This window comes from Cyanistes caeruleus, chromosome 7, assembly GCF_971803275.1.
Source record: "Cyanistes caeruleus chromosome 7, bCyaCae1.hap1.1, whole genome shotgun sequence".
Lineage (NCBI taxonomy): Eukaryota > Metazoa > Chordata > Aves > Passeriformes > Paridae > Cyanistes > Cyanistes caeruleus.
The window spans coordinates 25,262,474-25,283,023 of NC_141707.1; the positions used below are offsets into that span (position 1 = coordinate 25,262,474).

Genomic DNA, 20,550 nt, shown 5'->3' on the forward strand with positions numbered 1-20,550 from the left:
ACTCTTGACTTAAGAAAATACAAGTCATTCAAATTCCATATCTAATAAGGAAATTGTTCCACTGACTTACTGGTTGGCATAAATTACATGTAGCTAATATGTTCCTGTTGCAGACCCTGAGGACTCTTTGTTTATGCTAAATGTGAATGTATTTTAGCACATGAATTACTATCCTCCTGCTTGCTTCTTGGGCGCCTCCAGAATAAGTAATACGTTGGCATAACTTTGCCATTTGTCAGCCAGCAGTCTGGTAGCACATTTGCTCGTCAATCTAATTTTAACCTTTTCTCGTACGAGCACTTGTTATTTCATGTAAATCAACCAGACAGTCTGTCATTCAATAGGATACTATCTTCATAGTCTTCTAAAGCGTGTGCTCTATTGTATGTGCTCGTTATTAAGTAACAGAGGTAAAGTAAAACTAATATATTACTTCTGGTTTCTTAATACCAGAATGCCAGGAATCTCTTTATTACCACAATAGAGACAAATGATATGTCTGGCAGAGGTTCTGGACAATGGGCCTGGTAATGCATTCAGCACTTTCTGAATTGAAAGGTCTGTCCTGAATGGTAAGTAGTGCAGTGCATCATTATAGGCTTCAGAGCACATATTCTAGGTCTGTTCCTGTCATCACTCTAATTTGCAGTTAATAATATTAAAATGTACGTTCCACTGATGAATTAAAAAAATATTTTTTGAACAGTTTCCCTCTGTTTCCAACAATTTTTTTTTATAAAACATGATACTGGCTGCAAAAGAGAATATAATTCCTCATGAAATACATATAAACAAGTTAATGGTCAATTATTTTCATAATACGTGTAAAAAACATGAAAGATTTAGTGCTATATCCTTTACTTTGTAAGGTTTATCGGAAATTGATTTGGCTAGGAAAATAGTGTTGGAAGTTTAGCTGTTTTGTCAGTGTTGCTCTGCTATTCATGACTTTAATATCTTTGATTTTTTAAAACACTAGTGTTCATTTATACAGTCTAAATAATAATAATAATAATAATATTAATGCTTATTCTGGCTTATTCAGATATTTTACTGCATTATTGCAGCATTGTAATGAAATTATCTGTGGTGTTGTTAGTAATTCAGTCCTGCATGATACCAGTAACCATTTATTGCATGGTACAATAGTTACTTGTTTTACTAATTATGGAAATCATAATCTAAGCTAAATTTTTCTTACTGACACTTTGAGACTATTAGCACTACAGTACATTTCACTCCACTCAAGCTTATGACTGACAGAATAAAACTCATGTATTTACCACTCAGTTCTGTTCTGAGCAGTGATTTCTGGCACTGTGTCTGGTCTGGGGCAGACCCTTAGTGGTGCCTGCATTTCTCCCCAGCACAGTGCTCAGCAGTCCCCTCACCAGAGGGCAGAGGGAAAGCTCAGCCTCTCCTGTAACCTTACAAAGTCCCTCCTCAGTCCATACACTCTTCAGGTGCTCTTTACTTACAGGTTGCATCATGCTCTGAGTCCATCCCCACTGTCATGCCTCCTCCCTAGCAACTTCTCTGCAAAATTTGCCTCTGCTGCTACAGAATTAATTTGCCTGTGTTGAATTTCTGGGTGTGAGTTCTATATAGTTGTATGATATTTGTGCAATTTCTACCACAAAATTCTGTTTCTGATTGAAGCAGCATTGTAATACGAGTAAAAACATATATTTTCACTACCCCCAGCATCTTTTATATCTACAAATCAAGTAAAGGCAGTATTTGTCCTTCAGAATGTAAAGCGATATAACCGAGCACTTGTTTGGCCAAAGGGTTTAACCACAGATTAAGTAAATATCTTTAAGGACATAGGTCTGGGGTTTTTTGGCCTTGAATAAATATATCTCACATGAATCTGTCCCATAAAATATTCACTATTTCTATTACTTAATTTTGTATAACAGGGGTATCAAGGATTTTATTCTCCCTGCTTGGGTAAAGTTCTCACATGGGAGCTTGTTTGGTTTCTGCATCTCCATGTTTTATGCCAGGCAGCTGCATTTTTTGCTCTCAGAGATGTATCTAGGCAAGTTTAATACAGTCAGTGAGGTAGATCATCTTAAGCAATGACAACGTTTAATTTCACTTAGCCTCTCAAAAATAATTTTACATGTAATTTTGTTCATTTCATGTCTGGCCCTCTGGTTTAGCACCACTGTTCTTGCAGCTGTGAGTTTTACCTACTTTAGGGAAGTGTATATTACCAATAAATGTTCACTCTGAATTTCTGGGGATTAAGGGAGTCTGTATTTTATTACAGTCAAAATTATTTTCCTGGTCTTACTTATCGTTTATGCCTTAAGGCACACATAATTGTGTTTAACAAACATCTTCTTTCCCTTGAAATTTTCCACTCTTGATCCTTAGGGATTACTGAAGAAATAATCAATCAAGAGGACCTGAAATTACAGAATTATGTGTGGGATGAATCCGGCCTCAGATTTTTATTTAAGAAGGAAATTGATTTTTAATTCTGTGCCTGTATGAAGAAAAAAATAAAAATTTATATTATGATAATGAGTTGCTACAACTGCAGACAACCTGGGTAAGATTTTTTCCCTGGAGTACATATCTAAGTACAAAATTGGTTATAGTTATTAGAAATATATTCCTCCAGGTATCAAGGCACCAGCCATGTCTTTTGAAAGGTGTGTAGTAGGCAAGCACAATGGGGAAGAGTTTTGCCTTTCTCTTTTCATGTGATTTTTAAAATTTGGTAGAGAAGTTTTATTGCTATTTATTATTAAAAAGCCATTCTATAGCTATTTAAATTCCATTTTTAAAGGTAATAGAATTCCTTAGTCTGTCACAGACCTAGTGCCACACTAACAGCCCAGGAAGCTGTTCTTTCTGATTGGTATTTTGTACATATCTATAATTGCACATCAGCACCTGGGCTGGGCTGCTGGGTTTGTGTGAGGGGAGATCTCTGGTGCTGCCGGGTCTCACCTGCTGCTGTCAGCACAGCTCAGCCCCCTCACCAGCCTCAGCCTCCCTCACCTCGCTCTCCCAGCTCCCAGCAGCAGCCTGGGCTTCGGGCACGTCCCCGCCGTGCTGCTCGGTGCCCCCGTGGCCAGGCTCAGCTTGCCAAGGCCCTTCTGCCTCAGTGTACCTGACAGGGAGCCTGCAGTGGGCAGGGCAGGGCAGGGAGGTGCTGTCCACCCCACATAGGCCCTGCCTGGAGGAGCGTGTTGGGCTTTCTTGCCGTGTCCGTGTTCTTCAGGCACTTCTGGCCTCCTAATCAACTGCCAATTTACAACTTCAGGTTCTAATTAGCTTCCAGGGACTTATCAGTGAAAAGTCATGATGTGGGTTTATAGAGGGCCACAAGTGTTGCTGTTCCCTCAGAGCAAACTCTGCTCTGCGAGATTTTCCCTCCAGTTCTAAGGGACTCTTCTCTTGCAGTATTCTACTCGAACTAAGAGACTACTTCTCTTACTCTGACCGTACTGCTTTGCCCATTAATTCCACTTTAGGTCCATTCCCAGCTCCCTGGAGCTCTTTTGATTTTCATTTTTTGTTCCCTTCCTCCCTCTCCCCCAAATCACCTTCTCAGCTCAGAGGCTCTTGCAGAAATTGCCTTCCACCACTGTCCTTTCACACCCCAGCACAGGCTGGAATGAGCACAGAGCCATCTCTGGCCCAAGGCAACCTTCTGTCAAAAAGCAAACACAGTCATGGATGACAGTGACATTAAAAAAGCAACCTCCATCAGTCCCCATGACTTCCCCCCCTGGGCTCTGTTCTCCAGCCATGGTCCTCCCTGAGTGCCACATTGCAGCTCAACAGGCCCCATCTGAGAGTGGCTCAGGAGAGGGACAGGCTGAGCAGAGCTGGAGTGTGGCAGAGTTTTGAGGGGGCCCTGCAGCACCTGACATCACCCAGACTCTGAGGGACCCCCCAGCTGCCCCTGGAACTGTGCCACCAGCTTGCTGGTGAGAGTCACCTACAGGCACAAAGGGGGTGAAATTTGCTGAGGGGCTTCATTTCTTTGTAGGCAGGAGCAGGGGGGAGGACAGTACAAGGTGTTGGTTCCACGGCAGCACATCCCACAAGGCTGCACCATGGGGACAGTCAGCACAGGGTGTTGCTGCCTCCCACCTGTGTGCATGAGCCCAGAGGGCTATGTCCCAGGCATGATGAGACAGCGTGGAAACAGGAGCTGGTTATCTTCGTCTTTGGGTCTTGAGGAGATGGGGTAGTGGCTTTATTTATTACTGAAGATAGAGGGAAAAGCGTCAGCACTGGTGATAAGGGGTCCTCAGCTGGGACCTGTGGGGTCTGCCCCATATCAGGGCAGCCTGGCCATGGGGAAGGGACTGGTGGCCTGCTGAGCCCACTGGGCCACTGTAGGGTGCCCCAGGCACTGCAGCTTCCAGCCCTGCTGCGAGTAATGTCATTTCCCTGCCTCTTCACAGGTTTGTTCAATTCTCAACGAGGCGCATTCCTAAGATGACATTAGACCTCATCTCATTTCTGATTATTTTTTATGTCTTTTGTCTTTTCTTACAGAGCTCCCCCAGCTCCTTAACTACTGCCGAGGGAAATGATGTGAGCACTGGGATGCCTCTGCTCTTTATGCCTGGTTTCCCACACAGGGCCTTAGAAGAGTGTTACAGCTGTTTGCTGCTCTGATTTGCAACCCAGCTGGCACTGATGCTTCCTTGTGCATTCCCTAAGGTAATTCTGCCTCCCTGCCATTTCTGCTTTTGTCTGGGGCTTGTCTGGGATTCCTCTGTTCTCTATCCCAAACTAATTGTATTTTGCTGCTCAGATCAAAGAACCTGGTTTTATGTCTATTAAGATGAACATGCAATGCAGTTTATGAGGAAAAGCTCCTTTGTGAAGTGTGAAAGCAGGTGCCTGTGAGGTGAAAGCACTGCTCTGCAGGAAGAGAGGAGATTAGGATTATAACAGATACAAAACTTCAACATTATTCTTTAAAATAATGGATTAATTATTCCAGTGACAATGTGTTGTGTGTCCCTGTGCTATGAAGGCCTTTATTTCTTCCCTCTGAAATGGCAAAAGAAAGTGGTTGCTTAAATCCCTATTGATGTACAGCTCATGAATTCCAGCTTTGATTTTATGAACAGCTTCTATCATCCTGTCTTGTCTGGACGGGCTCATTCTCATTGTGCTGTGGGGTTAGACACACTGTCACCGTTCCTATAAATAGCCTGCTTGGTTATGAAGGACCAGTAGTGTTTCCTCTGGGAAGAACAGGATTTTGACTAATGGCATTTTAGGTCAGTTTTTGTCAGACTTTCTATAGGAGATAGGGTTTGGAGAACAGCAAATCTGCTAAAGAAAGACAATAATCGAAGTATTAATGTTTGAAACACAGACGCTTGGTGAGCCTGGAGAATCCACAGAGAAAACTGAAATTTGAAGGAGCAGGATGGTGGTGTGCTTTTAAAGCAGAGGCTTGACTTCAGGGCTGGTAAGAAGCAAAGCAGCTGCCATGTGGAAAAAGAGCAGCTCTCTGTGATCCTGCAGAAAGCTGGGCTGCGGTGCAAGGATGTCTGCAGTGCTGGGGAATCGGCACACGAGAAATGTGCAAGTGCTCTGGGGAGCAGCAGGTAAGGCAACACGTTTTTCTGTGAGCTTTTGGAGCAAAGGAGGCAGCACTTGTGTGTAGAAAGCCTTGTGTTTCAGGTCTTTAGCTGTTGGCAAGTGGCTTATGAGTGTGGAGAGCACAGGCAGGCAAACAGAGCTGGTTCAGTAAGGACGGAGGTTTTTAATCTTGTGGATGGAGCGAGGATCCGTGGTTTTAAGGATACAGGCAATTTGGGCTCTGTGACCCTGTTTGCCTTGGAGACACCAAAGAGAACACACATCCTGCCGGCCATGCAGTGAGGGAAGTTCTGTTGACAGTGCAAGGGGTCACACACAGCAAGGATTTGAATGATAGGTAACAAGGCTTGGTGGCTGTCTTCTCCTGACAATTAAAAGTAACAAATGCCTAGATACTTGGGAGTTTTCTTACAACTTGCAACCGATCTGGAATTCAGATGCCATGTTCCACAGCCTGGGCAGATTCCAAGGGTGCGTTGAATCGACAGCAGCACCCTTTGTGCAGAGCAACTCTGTATGCAAGGAGAGAGCCCTGCTGAAAGAAAAGAAACAGAGCATTGCATTCAGGGATGTGACTAACTTCTTCTGAACAGCGAGGAAAGCACCAGGCTTGCCAGTTATCTCTTCTGTGCATTTCCTCAGTTGTGGCTGGGGCCATCTGATGAGTGTTTCCCTTTCGCTCCCAGCGCGGCGCAGTCTGTCTGCTGTCAGCAGTTAATGAAGTCACTCGCAAGACGCCATCCCCTGGGGAAAAGCAGGGCTATGAATAGACCTGTTACTTGCATCTCTGGTTGCAATGCTCTCTGCACTGCTTTTGCTGTGCCACCATCTCTGATGATTGTGCCACTTCTGAACAATGGTCTTTCACTCTGGAGCTACTGCTATTCCCAATGCCAAAAGCGGTGCTTTTCCTTCTGGCGAAGCTGTGGAGCTCAGTGAGTGCTTCTGTGCTGTCCCCAGGGGCAGGCACAAGGTCTGAGATGCCACAGGCCTACCAAGAATGTGCAGAAAGTGAATGAGTAAACTTACTGCAGCAAGTGCTTTTAATGAGTCCTCAGTGAACGTCATAGTCAGATGCTTCATCAGTGCACACCCTACAACAAGGAGGAAAAAATGTTTTTTTCAGAGGAAAAAATATTTCCATGCTACTGAAATAGAAAGGCAAACTGTTAATCTGATGAAAACATCACCTCTTTGCCCGGCTGAGCTTGCATGTCTAGGTGTGGTTAAGCTTGTATTTAAAAGGAGTTGTGTGTTGGTCTAGACAGAGATGAGCTATAAAAGAAGCAAAATCAGCAAAAATAGAGATAAAGAATGATGAGTCATGATGAAATATTGTTCAAAGTATGTAAGGTCATGCAAATACTTAGCATGCTGTGTAGGGCATACAATCATTATTTGTGCAAGTGAAGCCAAAGACTATTCAATGTACTTTGATGACTATGTTTGTGGTTTAACCCAAAATATCTTCGCAGCTGAACACCTTTGTAAGAAAATTTTGCTAGCAATGCCAATAAATGGTGAAAAAGAGAAAAACTAATTAAGGCAACATTCACTTTGAACATTTCCTGTTCTCTCTTCAGTAGATGTCAGGGAAAACTTATTTTAAAAAGATTTTGTTCCATATACTGTTTATTATTTTATATCAGAGTTGATGGTCTTAAAAGGCTCCCCCAAACCAAGCTGTCAAAATTACGATTCTCAGAAAGCTAGCATGAGATTTTCAACCAAATGCAAATGTAGATCTTTCTGCTTTGTGATCCAAATGTCTGAATCATCCCTACACGAGCAGAGTTACAGTTGTTGTTGCATATGAACCTTTGCTCAGGTGCCTCATCCTTCTGCTTATATAAAACCAGAACAAAAACCAGCCCCTTGTTACTCATGCTTCTCATATTAATTCTGGTGGGCTGAACTAGTTTAAGTGATTCATGACCTATGTTAAAATTTAACACAGCCTTTTATGTGTTCGGCCTGACGCACGGTGCCTTATAATATCGATGTATCTCATTGACCAAGCAGTCTGCATCGGCTTGCTGAAGCACGCCTTGAGGGGAAAATGATACAGTAGTCCTGATCTACTTCCCTGCCAAGGCTTTAATTAAACATTCATGCTATCAGTTAAGAGTGAAGAAGCTCGGGGAAATGCATGAGATGCTGGTCCTGTCATTAACATATTTCTTTTTGAAAGTTTAGGAAGATAGGAATATGCCTCTTAAATCAGACATCTGTGACCTGGTTAGCATCTCAGTGGTATTCAGAACTCTCATCTGTCTTGCTCTCTGGTATCCTATACATATGAAAACAGAAATCCACCTGATTGTCAGCACTTTTTTCCAGTAGCACCCAAAGCAGACAGGGTTTAGCACAGCAGAACTATAGTAGAGTGGTGCTCTGGCAGTGGCTCTCATCCTTTTTCTGGGGTACAGGGTTGTGAACCTAGGGATAGGCATCTCCTTAGGGTCTGTTTCCCATTGCTGGCATCCAGACAGCCTGAAGGCTGGCAAGACAATCCTCAGCCTTCTGCAGGCCACTTGTGTGGGAGGTAGAGCCTGGGCTAAATGAGGTTTCATTTAGCACTAGCTGCCTCTTAAATGAGGCTCTGCCAGACTATTTAGGAAGGGCACTTGTATGTATATAAAGCCTTCTGGCTGTGTCTGCAGAGGTGTCTTATGAGGGTCATGGAGAGATCGGTTTTTCTTCACTTAGCAGAACTGTCTGGGAGTAGAAAATGCAAATGCTGTCGTTTCTCCCCAGGGCAAAAAACCTACTTGGAATGGTGAACCTTGGCATCTTTAGGAGATGCTTCTTCCCTCCCTGAGAACATGGTAGCAGCAATTGATCTCTCCCAACAGTGGTGGATATTACAACCACAGCCAATACCTCAAATGGCTGTTGAAAATCAGCTTCAGCAAGCTTTGCTCCCTCTCTGACCCTTTCCTGGCTTCCACATCTCTTGTGCTTGGCTGTCCTCCACCCAGGCTTTCAGGCTCAGATTTGGAAATCCCCTGCTCCTGACAGTGGACCGTTATATTTCTGGCAATATTTACCTGCCATCCTTGTGGAATAGAGTCAAGGCCTCTGTGGTGCCTGTGCTGTTATTCAGAGTGTTAATAGAATTGTAAACAGATAGAGATTGTCAGATTTCTGCCACAAGAACTCCACTGAGGAATTTCCTCAGCCAGGATGGCTGCCCAGGTTGGAGCTTGTGATGCTTTTTCTGACAACTGAGCCTGGATTTGCTCTAGAAAGAGGGGAGAAGCTACTTCTGAGTGACAGCCTTCCTGAATCTTTACTGCAGGAACAGAAGCAGCGCAATACCAGGTTCCTGAAGAAAACTATGCACCCTAAATCCATGAACTTAGAAGAATATAAGCAAAAGGCCAAGTCTTGAAAGATTTGTTAATATGCAAGTTCAGAAGCATGAGCTAAATCAAACTGTCATTGCTCAACCCACAAGCACAGCAAATAAACTTAAGAGGGGATGCTGAAGCAGCAGGGAAAGAAGAGAAAAAATACCCCTGTTAAAGTGGTCAAGACAAATCAGATGGTAACACATGAGAACATAAGTGTCAGCTCAGGATGAAGGAAAAATAGGTTTTTTTACTCCCCTTAAGCAAACTGATGATGGAGACCTAGTAAAAATGAATGTTTTTATCAGTAATGTGATACACAGGCATCGTGAATAGCTGTGTGTCAGCACAGTCTGAATAAACAACTGCAATGGGTTTGTTTACTTCTCTGTTTGCTTAAAACTGTGAACTGTGATCAAATTTCAAAAAATTACACAGAAAACTGTGACGTCATGAGAACATGACAAATAGGCATTTTCCACAAGTGCTGACACTATTAGTTAGATAATCTAAATTCAAATTTTTACCATGATTTTTGATTGTTGCATCATGTACCCATCTTGTTTAACCTTCATATTAACATGACACAGGCAGAAGAAGGTGTTTCTGTTTTCCCTACATGCGAGAAAGCTGGCACACTACACAGCTAGAGAAGAGCTTGCCTGTCTTTGTAGTATAGAAAGAAGACGTGTCCTGTAGCATCCGATATGCCCAAGTTAGGAACCAGTTTCTCTTGACTGTCTATGGGAAGTGCAGAGCGAGGCACCTCCTGCGTGTCAGCCCAAGCCCTGTGTCTGCTGTTTGCTGGAGGTTTGGTTGTTGCCACATCCATGACGTGGCACAGTCCTGGGAGCAAACCTAGCACCAGTGTTTGACCTGCTTGAATTATTTCTTGGTTTTTCCTGTTGCTCTCAGACACTGCTAAGCACAATTTTTCTGATTTTAGAGGACACTCAGATGCCTCTTCCAGATTAATGTTAACTCGTTGACCTCTTTACCTTTATATATATTTCTTGTACTGTTTTAAAATTTTGTAGTATTCCTCTGGTATTTTGACACTCAAATGTCTCTATTGATTAGGGTGGACAGGGTCTTGCTCTAACTGAGAAAGTTTCATCCACCAGATCAGTGTCTTACTGTAGATCAAAAGAAAAATAATATTGGAAAGAATCACATCACAACTGACTGAATAAATAACTGACAGCTATGAGTCAGTGTCTGCCTTTCTTCCCTAACGCAACACGACACGGTAGACTGGCTTTGAATAGGTTTTTTCCCATAATTTCAAGTAATGATTAACTCCCAATGACTAAAATATCTCCAGGAGAACTGATGAGACATTTCACAAAGCTACTCAAGTTGAAAAGTATATTCAATCTTTCACTTTAGCTCTTTCATGCAAAAATACTTATTTTAACAGAAGCTATTTTAAAACTGCCCCATAAATGTAAGTTCAGCAGTACTATTAGAGAATAGTTTAAAGCTAAAATGTCTGTATTCCAGGAAAATACACACACAGTATGTGCATGCAGTTCATTATTTATTCCATTTATAAAGCAGAAGTCATTTTAGTGCTGCTGGCAGTGCAATCATTTATGGAATGAAATATAGCTGTACCAGCTCACATTGTAGGATAAAAGACTAAAGGAATGAGCACTGGAAAGAAGAAAGACCAGAGGAAATCTGTGTGAGTAGGTTTGTCCTGAAGGAAAAGCTCCCACTTCAGGGTTTCATTCCTGAAAAGGGTGTGTTAAAGCATGTGGGATAATAAAGAGCAGCAGATGTCTTAAGAATTGGTGTTATGAGGAGTGTTGTAAGGAATTTAGCTTTTGAGAAGAAGGAGGATTTTTCACACAAGCTGGATGAACTCCATTGGAGCAAACATGGCATTGATTTTCTGGAACCAAGGTTGCTATAATTGGTATCATTATACTATAACAGCTAGATATAATGCTAACTAGATCTACTCATCTTAACTCCTGTCAGACCATGTAGCATGTTACAAAAGAACCAAGTATATATATATATATATATATATATGGTGTTATATATATATATATATATATATATATGTATATATGTATATATATATATATATATATAGTCAGTAAAAGAATTCTAATAAATAGCAGAAAATGTTGGGGAACACTCATAAGTAATTTTGATGCCTGGTTCTGAAAAGCAGAGCGTGGTGAATAAGCTAGCGAGAAAAGTATCAGATGGGAGAAAAATGGACAGGCAAAATCAGCACTGACACGTGTGGGAATGTAGTGAATGTGGCGTGGGTGTTAGGAATAAAAGAGATGTGACACTTTAAAAAAAAAATGCACATTGTCATAGAAGATGAGCCAAGATGTTTGTGTACAAAAGCTGCAAACACAGGCTCGAGCTGCAGGATTCAAGAATAGTGAAGGATGGTGGACAGGTGATCTATGACTGAAACACACTTAAATTAATGTGTTGTCTTTTAGGAAAAGTAGAAATAAAACCAGTGGCACAGAGACATCCCTCGGCAGCAGTGAAGTTGCCTGCAGAGGCAGAGAGCGGTGGCCTGGGCAGAACAGGATCTGCCAAACTGAAGGTCTTGTGAAGGACCACTAAGGAACATTGTACAGAGAGGATAACTCAGATGGATACAAGCATGAAAGAGAAGCTCCCAGGCGTTGCCTCACTGCAGGAGATTTTAACTCTTCAGAAATAGAGTATAAAGCAAATGCTGCTGATAACAGTAGAGCCAGTTATTCCAGGGTGTAATAGCTGGCAGATTTCATCAGCAAGCAGTCACTGGACTACCATGATGCTATTCTAGGTGATCTTTGTTAGGTAGTGATGACATAGAGCAGCTGGTTGTAGAAAATAACCTAGCTAAAGTTATCCCAACTTGATTAAATTGAAAAGAAATGAAAGAATGAACAAGAATAGGCCTGTTAGTTTCTCAGAATTTGTTCTTGTGAAGTATTGTACCTAAAGAAATTAGAGATATTAATTGGATGAAGGCTCCAAACCTATTAAAGTTTAACTTAAATAATAATTTTAAAATCTGTAATTTGTATTGTAAGAAGACAATGGAGAGTACTAGCACCTTACAAATCCCTAAGAAAAAATAAATATTAGGAATTAGAAAAGAGAGTGCAAGCCCCCGCCATACCAGATTATCAGTGAAAATGGTATTTTGGGAACCTGGAAGCGGAGGGTGCAGTCAGATCTGTCAAGTTTGCAGGCATACCATCTGTAACAATATTTGAAAAAGAGAAGGTTTCTCCTATCACACAAATAAAAGGGAGTCTGGTAGGTGGCAAGTACTCTCTCTCTGGCAGAGATTGAAGACTGTGTAGAGATTAAGGACTGCCCAAACCAAACAAATTATCTTTCTTCTTTTCTGTAAAGATAATGGTACAGATCATGGAGAAAAATGGAAGAATCTGTAGAAATAAAAGCTAACATTTACAAACTTGAAAATTTTTAATAATTAACAAGGTGGAGTAGACCCATGGTGAAGTAGTGTTTGTTATCCATCCTAAATTGCTTAAAGAAGAAAAAATAAATTTCAGGTACAGGATGAAGTTTTTCTTTAAAGATCTCCCAAAACAAAGGAGAGAGAAAGAGCAGAGGAAGAAGTAACCTCACATCTACAGCTTCATTAACTAGCCTTGGTAATCTGGAAATTTTGTATGCATTTTGCAAGAAATAATAAAGAATTGTGTGATGATAAAATAGAGAAAATAACCAATAAATATTTGATACAGTATAGTAGGGCTGGGGAAATGTTTGTATGGTGCCATCTGCTCTGGAAAGGGAATTACAAGGCTACCTTAAGGTTGACTAGAGGTTTTCAATCTTTATTCTTTAATCTAGTCCTTCAAAGTGTCAGCACTTCCATAGTTGTTAGAAGTGGTGTGGTCAGATGTGAAAAATATCTGTCTCATCATGAAGGAACAGAGAACTGGAGGTGTCAGGTAGAATTTAAGAGTGCAAGTGCCGCATCATATCCAGACAGAGGTTGAAATGATTTCTGCTGTAAATTGTGGCAAGTTGGTTGGGTAAGAGGAAGACCAAAATGTCTTGGTCAGTCATAGAAGGATCCTGAGAGAACTGGGGTGGAGCCATGGGAAAAGCCAAAATGATCTTCCTTAGATATCATGTAGGAGACTTAAAGAAGGGATACCTGAGTACAAACAGCATTGTAGGAGGTTCCTCTGGTCAAAGGTCCCCTGGGTATTGAGAACAGTCTGTCAGCTGTAATTAGGAAAGTACATTGAAAGAAATGCAGAAAAGTAGTACTGAACAAAACAAAGAATGAGGGATATACAATTGCTCTCTATAAATACATCAAGGGGAGGGGAAAGAAGGGCAGGGCAAATACTAGGGAGGAAAGAAGCTATTTAAGTTGCCAGACAATGTTGTCATTAAAATAAATGTATATATATTGAAAGTTAGTCCATCCAGGCTGGAGCTGAGGCCGTTTCCAGCCATGAGATAGTGAAGTCTCAGAAACAGTCTTCTAGTAAGAGTGACAGGGCCAAGCCACTGTAGGTGTGGGTATCCCAGTAAAATGGAAGTTATTTGCTTGCAAATTGGATGATACGAACTCGTGTAGCTCTGGCATATCGGTGAGTAGAGCCGCCTTCTCTTTGCCTCCCTGCTGGAGAGTCAAGCAGGACTAATGATGGATTTCCATAAGTTTATTAAGAGAATGTGTAACATAAAAGGAGACATCTTCAGTGTCTGCAAGATCCCTTGCAGTGTTGTGCCCTCTCTTTTTTATTACTGTGGCAGTAGTGTTTTCTGAAATTTGTTAATGTATTGGTTCAGATAGAAAGCATGACTCTGTGACCTGTGTCATATTGACAAAATGTTAAGAATTAACTTTTTCTAAGATTGGTTTAAAATTTTGATAAATCTGTTTGCTAAGTGTCAAACTAGAGCACAACAAACATGAGATAAGGAGCATAAGGTGTCAGTGGATATAATATTATTGACAGTATTTACATGACTAATCATCTTGAACTCTTGGAAAGCATTGTCTGAGAAAATCTACTCTGTCTTATTCTTTTGGTATTACTCAGAAAAAAGCTTGGAATTGATTTAGTTTGATTTTATTTTTATTTAGAGGTGGTTCTATTTACATATTACTAGTTTTGCATGAGTTTATTGGATATATAATATCGGCAGTTCTGACCACTACTTTAAGAATTGTAGAAGCAGTGAACGTTCTGAATAATATTGTTTTCTCAATGTTTGCATGTTAGCAGACACTGTTGGTTTAAGTTTCCTTCCTGCTTTCAGAAGAAACACATAAGAATAAGGCAAGATTTATAAAATACAGCAATAATTTACAGTATAAATATACTAGATAAAGATAATATAAAGGTATCTTTTATAAAGATAAAATACAGATAAAGACACTGCAAAAAATTTCAGACATTTTAGAAGCTTGTAACCAAGCTTATAACAAAGACGATGGAAGTAATGTTCTGTTTAATATGAGAGATGGTATTTGAAAAAAAGGATGCAAACGAAATTACAATTCTAATATAACATGAATGAATAAAAAGTTTTACAAAGATATCTCCAAAGGTTTTTCTGTAAATCCCAAAGCAAAATATTGTAAAAAGGTAACAGGACTCTCAGTATCACCTTTTTCCCACATGAGTTTGAGAGTACTCATTTTCCTACTCCAGAGGAGCAGAGTATCCATAAGATGGCAGCACTCTGCACAAAAGGCTCCTGAAACCATAAATCTGCTCTTTTCTCAAAAAGAGACGGCAGCCGCTGGCGAGTACGGGGGGCCTGAGTGCCGGGTGTCTGTAAATGGAATCAAACTGGCCGAGTCCAGAATAGCTCTGGGAGGCTTCAGAAATGGAGCTGCTTTCATGCAGTACCTGAGCCCAGTTTTGTTTAGCAGCTGCTTGGGTGCTAGGCTAAGCATTCTCATCTGTTTTGTTTATTCTAGAATAACCTTACTCAAACCCTGTGTTTTATCAAAGCACCATACCTCTATAGGTCTAAGTACAATAAGGTCAGCTATAAAATTATTTTCTGTGCATAAAAATGGAGCAGAATCACTTTTTACAAGTGATTTAATCCCAGCTCCACAGTTTAGAATTTCCACGAGTGGTTAGGCTTGAAGACATTGTGTTTACCCAACCAGTCTTTTCTAAAGGCAAGCCTGGCCTGCTGCAGGGCTGTGATAAAGGGTTGCCTTTCCCTTGGCGTTGTTGCAACAGCAAGGCCATCACCTTGTCCCTTCTGTGATGGGGCCTGCAGGTCTGGTTTGAATTTAGCATTAATCTGAACAAAATAAGCTATGAAAAGCTCTTGAGCTGAAGTGCAGGAGTCTGAGGAGCTGTGGAGTCAGCACTCAGTGTAGTTTCCATCCCCATGATCACCCACCAGCACTGAGAAGTGCTTGCTCTGCTGTCTCTGCCCCACATTTTTATAGTGTAGGGAAAGCAAGGGGTACCATGTAACCAGTAGAGGTGGACAGAAAGCAAGGTGAGATTTGATGGGCTGCGTGGAAGTCCCTGGCATAATTCAAATGTCATGGGCTGGTTGGCAGTCCCACTCCATTTTCCTACCAGTTCCACCTGAGCCCTTCTGCAGTTCAGAGGTCTGATTATTTGAGTGTGAGAGTATATTCAAATCTGAAAAGCAAATAAAGCTTTCACATTGCTCACCCATGCCAAAAAAACTGAGAACAAAGGTTTCCTCACGCTCTTGGCTGGAACCAGCCAGGTCAGGGTTGTGGGCAAGGTGAACACAAGTTGAAAACACCCTGAGTTTCCTGCCTGCTGCTACTCTACAGTCTGTGAGCAGTCCCTCCTTCTTCCCCCTCTGTTTGCTCAGAGGCAGGTTGTTGACTTCTTTCCCTGCCCTCCTCTAGCAGCAGCAGTACCTGCTCCGGAAACAAGAGACCAGAGCATGAATCACAACCTGAGTCACCAATTCCCAACACCTTGTTTTGCTCAGAGCCAGAGGGGAAAATTCCTTTCCTCTGTGTGGTTCTCCAGCTCCAGAGACCCTTCAGAAGAGGCGACAGGCACTCCTCCTCTTCTTCCAAAACTGCACTGCATCGTGTGTAGCCATGCTTGAAAACAGCACCTGGAGGGCAGGAGAGACCACGTCTCACTGGGCTCTGTGGCAGTGTTTTGGTCATAGGTCCCTAAAAGGATACGACCCCATCCCACCCCAAAACCCAGGAGCTGAAATGAAGCAGCTCCATCACTGTATGTTCAGATCTTTGCTTTCAGCAGCCTCCAGGTCACTCATACAGGACTCAAAAGCTTACAGCAGTTTCTTTGAATGGATGTCATTTTCTGTTGGAGCAATACTCACCTCCCACCATGATGATTAATAAGGAAAGAGAGAGCAGATGTATCAACCAAAAAAAAACAAAACAAAACCCAAAAACCCCAACCAAACAAAAAAACTCCAAAAAACCCAACCAAAACAAGCAAAACTAAAGAAGCAAAAGTTGCCGATCTGTTAACTTTCACCTTTGCTGTGAATTTCCCCATTAAATACAGCTGTTTGTTGGGGACTGTTGCTTCCTCTTGAGATGCTTTTGTCAGCTCTCCCCAAAGCATTGGTAGATCTGTACTGAGGCAGAGGCAGGACAGTCCCTGCAGTGTCTGTGCATTACTTGTGTGTGGCTTCTGTCAGTGCTGGCCTGTGTGCAGAAGTCTCGCACCGCTCTGTGGACACTCACATCATCTCCAGCTCCTTAGAGACGAATCAAAGTTTCAAGCTTAGAAACTTTTTTCAGCCTTCATTGCTTAGCTAACTGACAGGCATCCTCTGAAACATCTGCCATTGCTGCTCTCTGGAACTGGGTCTATCAGTCTGCTGGGGGATAAATTTCTTTGCAGACTTTCCAAAGAGAATGCTTTCCATTCCTGCTGGCTCAAGAGTATGGAAGCACTTGACTATGCAGCTATAGAACATATATCTTCTTTGGGAGAAAAGTGCTTTAACCTGTGGACTTTTGTAGAATCTTCACTTACCACCTTTCAGATTAAAAAGTTTGACTGAAATTTTGAAGTCTACTTTGATTCCCCGATAGAGATTGTGAGGGGCTTTCAGGATTTCATTGGGAATCCAACCAGACAGAGGATAAAGTCACCAGATGTTTCGAGTACAAAGCAATCTGCCTCTGACCTAAGGAGTGCAGCCCTTTGCATCTTCCAGATGCATTGAGGAGATGAATAAGGGTGGACAGAAGGGAGACTCCACCTCACAAACTTGAGAAAGCTTTCCTCAAGTGTGAGTGCCTGCACCTTTGTTAATATTCTGAGAATCATCTCAGCTGGGGGACATTCAGACTTTAAATAGTTTTATATATTTCCAGGCTTTCAGGGTGTGAGTGTGTATGACAAGATCACAGGGAATCAAGAGCTGGGTTGTGTGTGAAGCTGAGAGCTCAGGGCTATATTTGTGCCAGGAATGGAGGGAGCACTTGCATTGTTCAGCATTGCCTACACTGAACGATAAACAGCTGTTTTCTGTTTGGACGTGTCAGTTGAAAACTGTAACTCTGATTTAATAGAGACCAGAATTTTCTCCAATATGAAGATGTAGGGGCCGATGGAAACAATAATAATTGCATTCTTTCTATACCTTTTCCTTGTATCTCATTGAATCAGTGCCTTTAATTTGGGTGGGTGATGCAAGACTGTATTAAAAGCCTTATGAAGACGGGGAACCCTGCTGTCAAATCAAGCAATGCCATGACCCCAGAGCATTTTACACATCTTTCCCACATCAGCATGGCTACTCCATATTGAGGTTCTATTCTTCTAGTGATAGTTAAAGCAAATAAAGCATTGATCTAGTACAGGAACTTCCTGGTCAACTTACCTTTAGTTATCTCAGGTGATGTTTCAAAACAAGAATAATTTGTCTGCTTCCTGTCTAGGTATTCTTACCTTGCCCAAGGTTTACTCTTGGTGCACACTGTCTCTCTTTCAGGAACTCTCTTAGGCTCCTGCTCTCCGTTTTATTTTTTTTCCTTGTCTGTTTTTTATTGTTTCTGTTTTGTTGTTTCTGTTTTTGTTTTGTTGTTGCTACTCTCTTTTCCTTCTCTGCTCTCTCCAGACTGTCCAGAGAGGTCTATTCCTTACAGTTTGCAGAAACTTGGCTATTTTGTTGAGGAAAGACTTAATTCAGATATTTTTTGGAAGCCACCTCGCTCAGAAGCAGGCACTTAGCCTCCAGCCATGCTATTCTTGTCAAGACCTATATAAAATATTACCTCACAAGCAAGTCGGGAACTGATAATATCAAACAGAATTTGTAAGTTTTATGTAGGCTCTATTATTAATTCTCTCTACACTTCAAAGTTTGATATCTTGAGTCCAAGAATAATGATTTACTAATTGCCAGCTGTTCAGCTGGCTGGTCCTTAGTTTGAGACACTGCTGGTGGCTGGTGCCTTGTGGTGGCTGAAGGACTGCCACCAAGCCCTGTGCTCTGAGGTGTTCCCATGTTACCAGGGGCAGGTAGCTGGTAAGAGCTACAAGGTGACCCACATTGAAAGAGAAAGAGCTGGGTTCTGCAGGGCTGCAAGGCTGCAAACACAGTAACAATATTAAAGGACACACACACAAATGTCAGTCAGACCCAGGGAAGTAGGATATTTGAATGGCATATTGCAGGAGGATGTTTTTCTTAGCAAGAGCAAACACTTGGTTGATTCCACTTCTTTTTGACCTTATGTAATTCTCACAGTGTTGTGTCTTCACAGACTGAGGGAACATAATCTAATCAATGCTTTTTTCAATCAATGGCGCAGGAAATTGCTGTAGCTGAACAAGTGCCTTACAAAGGGCACTCTGAGACATAGAGAGCAGTTGAAGGAGACTTAGGAATGTTGTTGTAAATAGAAATGTTAAGATATGGTTCCACAACAGCCTAAACTGGGCTAAATTTGACCTAACATATTCTCACCTTTCCTGCCAGTTCTGCCTTGAGCTCTGAACTAGCCACAGGGTTTAAGGGGCCCAACCAGATGAAAACCAGCCCTCCACCTTCCCTACAGAAGGTGACTGGGTTTTAGTTGGATCAGCTCAAAACACGGCGTGTTTGGACACGAATGCTGACTAGTAAGAGCGAAGGGGTGGGAACACAAGGGCAGAGCAAAGGTAGTCTGATGTAATCCAGTTTGAGTTGCTACTGAAACTACCCATAGTCTGTGTAAATACTAGTAAAATTGGATGTGCCTGGGAATATTTCCAGGCACTAGAATGAGATTGTCTATGCTATTAGACTGTTAAAATGCTTCCTGGCATGAATTTGACCTCTCCCAATTAACACTCACTGCAAACCATTTCTGGGCACAATTTGGTTGCTAGAATGGTCCCAATAGGATCTTTGCGATCATAAACTCAGGTCTTTCTGTGCCAGCTGGCCTCAATGCCCAGGAATGTTTCAGGCATGTTGAATTTATGTAATACAGACCCATCCCTACTTTTACTATTGCAAATCCTTATAAAAAGACAGGACTTGTCTTGAACAAATGATTTTTAAAACAGACAATAGCAGAGCATAAAAGATGGGAAGAGATGAAATTTGGAAATAAAAGATTTGATTTCCTTTTAATAAGGTGGTAAAGAATACATATTTTTCATTCATTTCAGTTTGGGAAGGCAGAGGAGAGATAGCAATAACTTGTTATGCAGTCATTTCTGTGCTGTAGCATATTTGGCCACTTATTAGGCAGAGTTAAGGCTGACGTGATTATTTTTTCAAGTCAGTTGTTGTACTGGGATTGAAATTATTCCTTCTTCTGTATATTAAAGAAATCCACAGCTGCAGCATTTCCCTTTCAGTTTGGAATGTTAATAAAATCAATGTACTTGGTATCTTGAAGTACTGAAGTCAAGTCCTCCATTTTAATCTGTGATTGATTTTCTGGTTTTGCTTCTTTGTTTTTTTGTTGGGTTTTTTGTGTTGGTTTTTGGTTTTTGTTTTTTTCCACAATTGCCTTTATGAGTTTCCCTTCACATCAGGAAATCTGAAAAAGTGGGATTTTTACATCTCTCCAGGTATACTCACTTGGCAATCTTAATGATCCATCTCCCCTCAGGGCACAATTAAAGGTGTTATTTTGAAGGAGCCTTAAAAGGGTTGTTGTGCCTGGTCTCTTGGCTGGGTTGCTCTAGGACCCGGAATGACTGGGACTGACAGAAATCTTCACCTGAATGAATTTTCCCCGTATGCCTTATAAGGAGTCCAAGAAAACAAGGAAGTGATAACAATGTTCACGTTACTGTGTGCACAGCTTGTCCTCTTTACCTGCCCAGGTAGCCCTTGTTTTCACTTTTGTTCATGGTCTGTCCCGCTGGGGTTGAAGTTTCCTCGCAATCCGGTGTACGTGACATCTGAAAACATTCCCTCCAGGAATGCATGGTTTTTACGACATTCTACCTTTACGCAGACGATAATTAACAAGCTAATATTTTTTTGTCATGCAGCCAGCACTGAAAACGAATGGGGATTGAATTGCTTTGCCTCTGTTTCCTATTTCTGCAAAGAAATAACTATGTGCAAGGTAAGGCTAAGGGGCAGGGCGATCCATTTCAAAACCATTTTGCATTGTTTCTTG

General features: G+C 41.6%; 1 protein-coding gene across 4 annotated transcripts in view; it reads left to right on the forward strand.

Annotated features, from left to right (window-relative positions):
* Positions 1-453: 453 nt before the first annotated feature.
* The window catches only part of ITGB6 (integrin subunit beta 6), a 52,105-nt gene continuing 32,008 nt past the window's right edge, over positions 454-20,550 (forward strand). Inside the window, exons 1-5 of one of the 4 annotated variants that reach the window (XM_023931124.2) lie at positions 454-572; positions 2,386-2,563; positions 4,531-4,698; positions 5,366-5,600; positions 20,420-20,496. In XM_023931124.2, the coding sequence (XP_023786892.2) occupies positions 20,436-20,496 (61 nt within the window). In that variant the 5' untranslated portion in view covers positions 454-572; positions 2,386-2,563; positions 4,531-4,698; positions 5,366-5,600; positions 20,420-20,435. Of the gene's footprint in view, positions 573-2,385; positions 2,564-4,530; positions 4,699-5,254; positions 5,601-20,209; positions 20,316-20,419; positions 20,497-20,550 lie in introns of those variants that run through there. The other 3 variants (XM_086898573.1, XM_023931123.2, XM_023931122.2) reach the window with 3 other exon arrangements.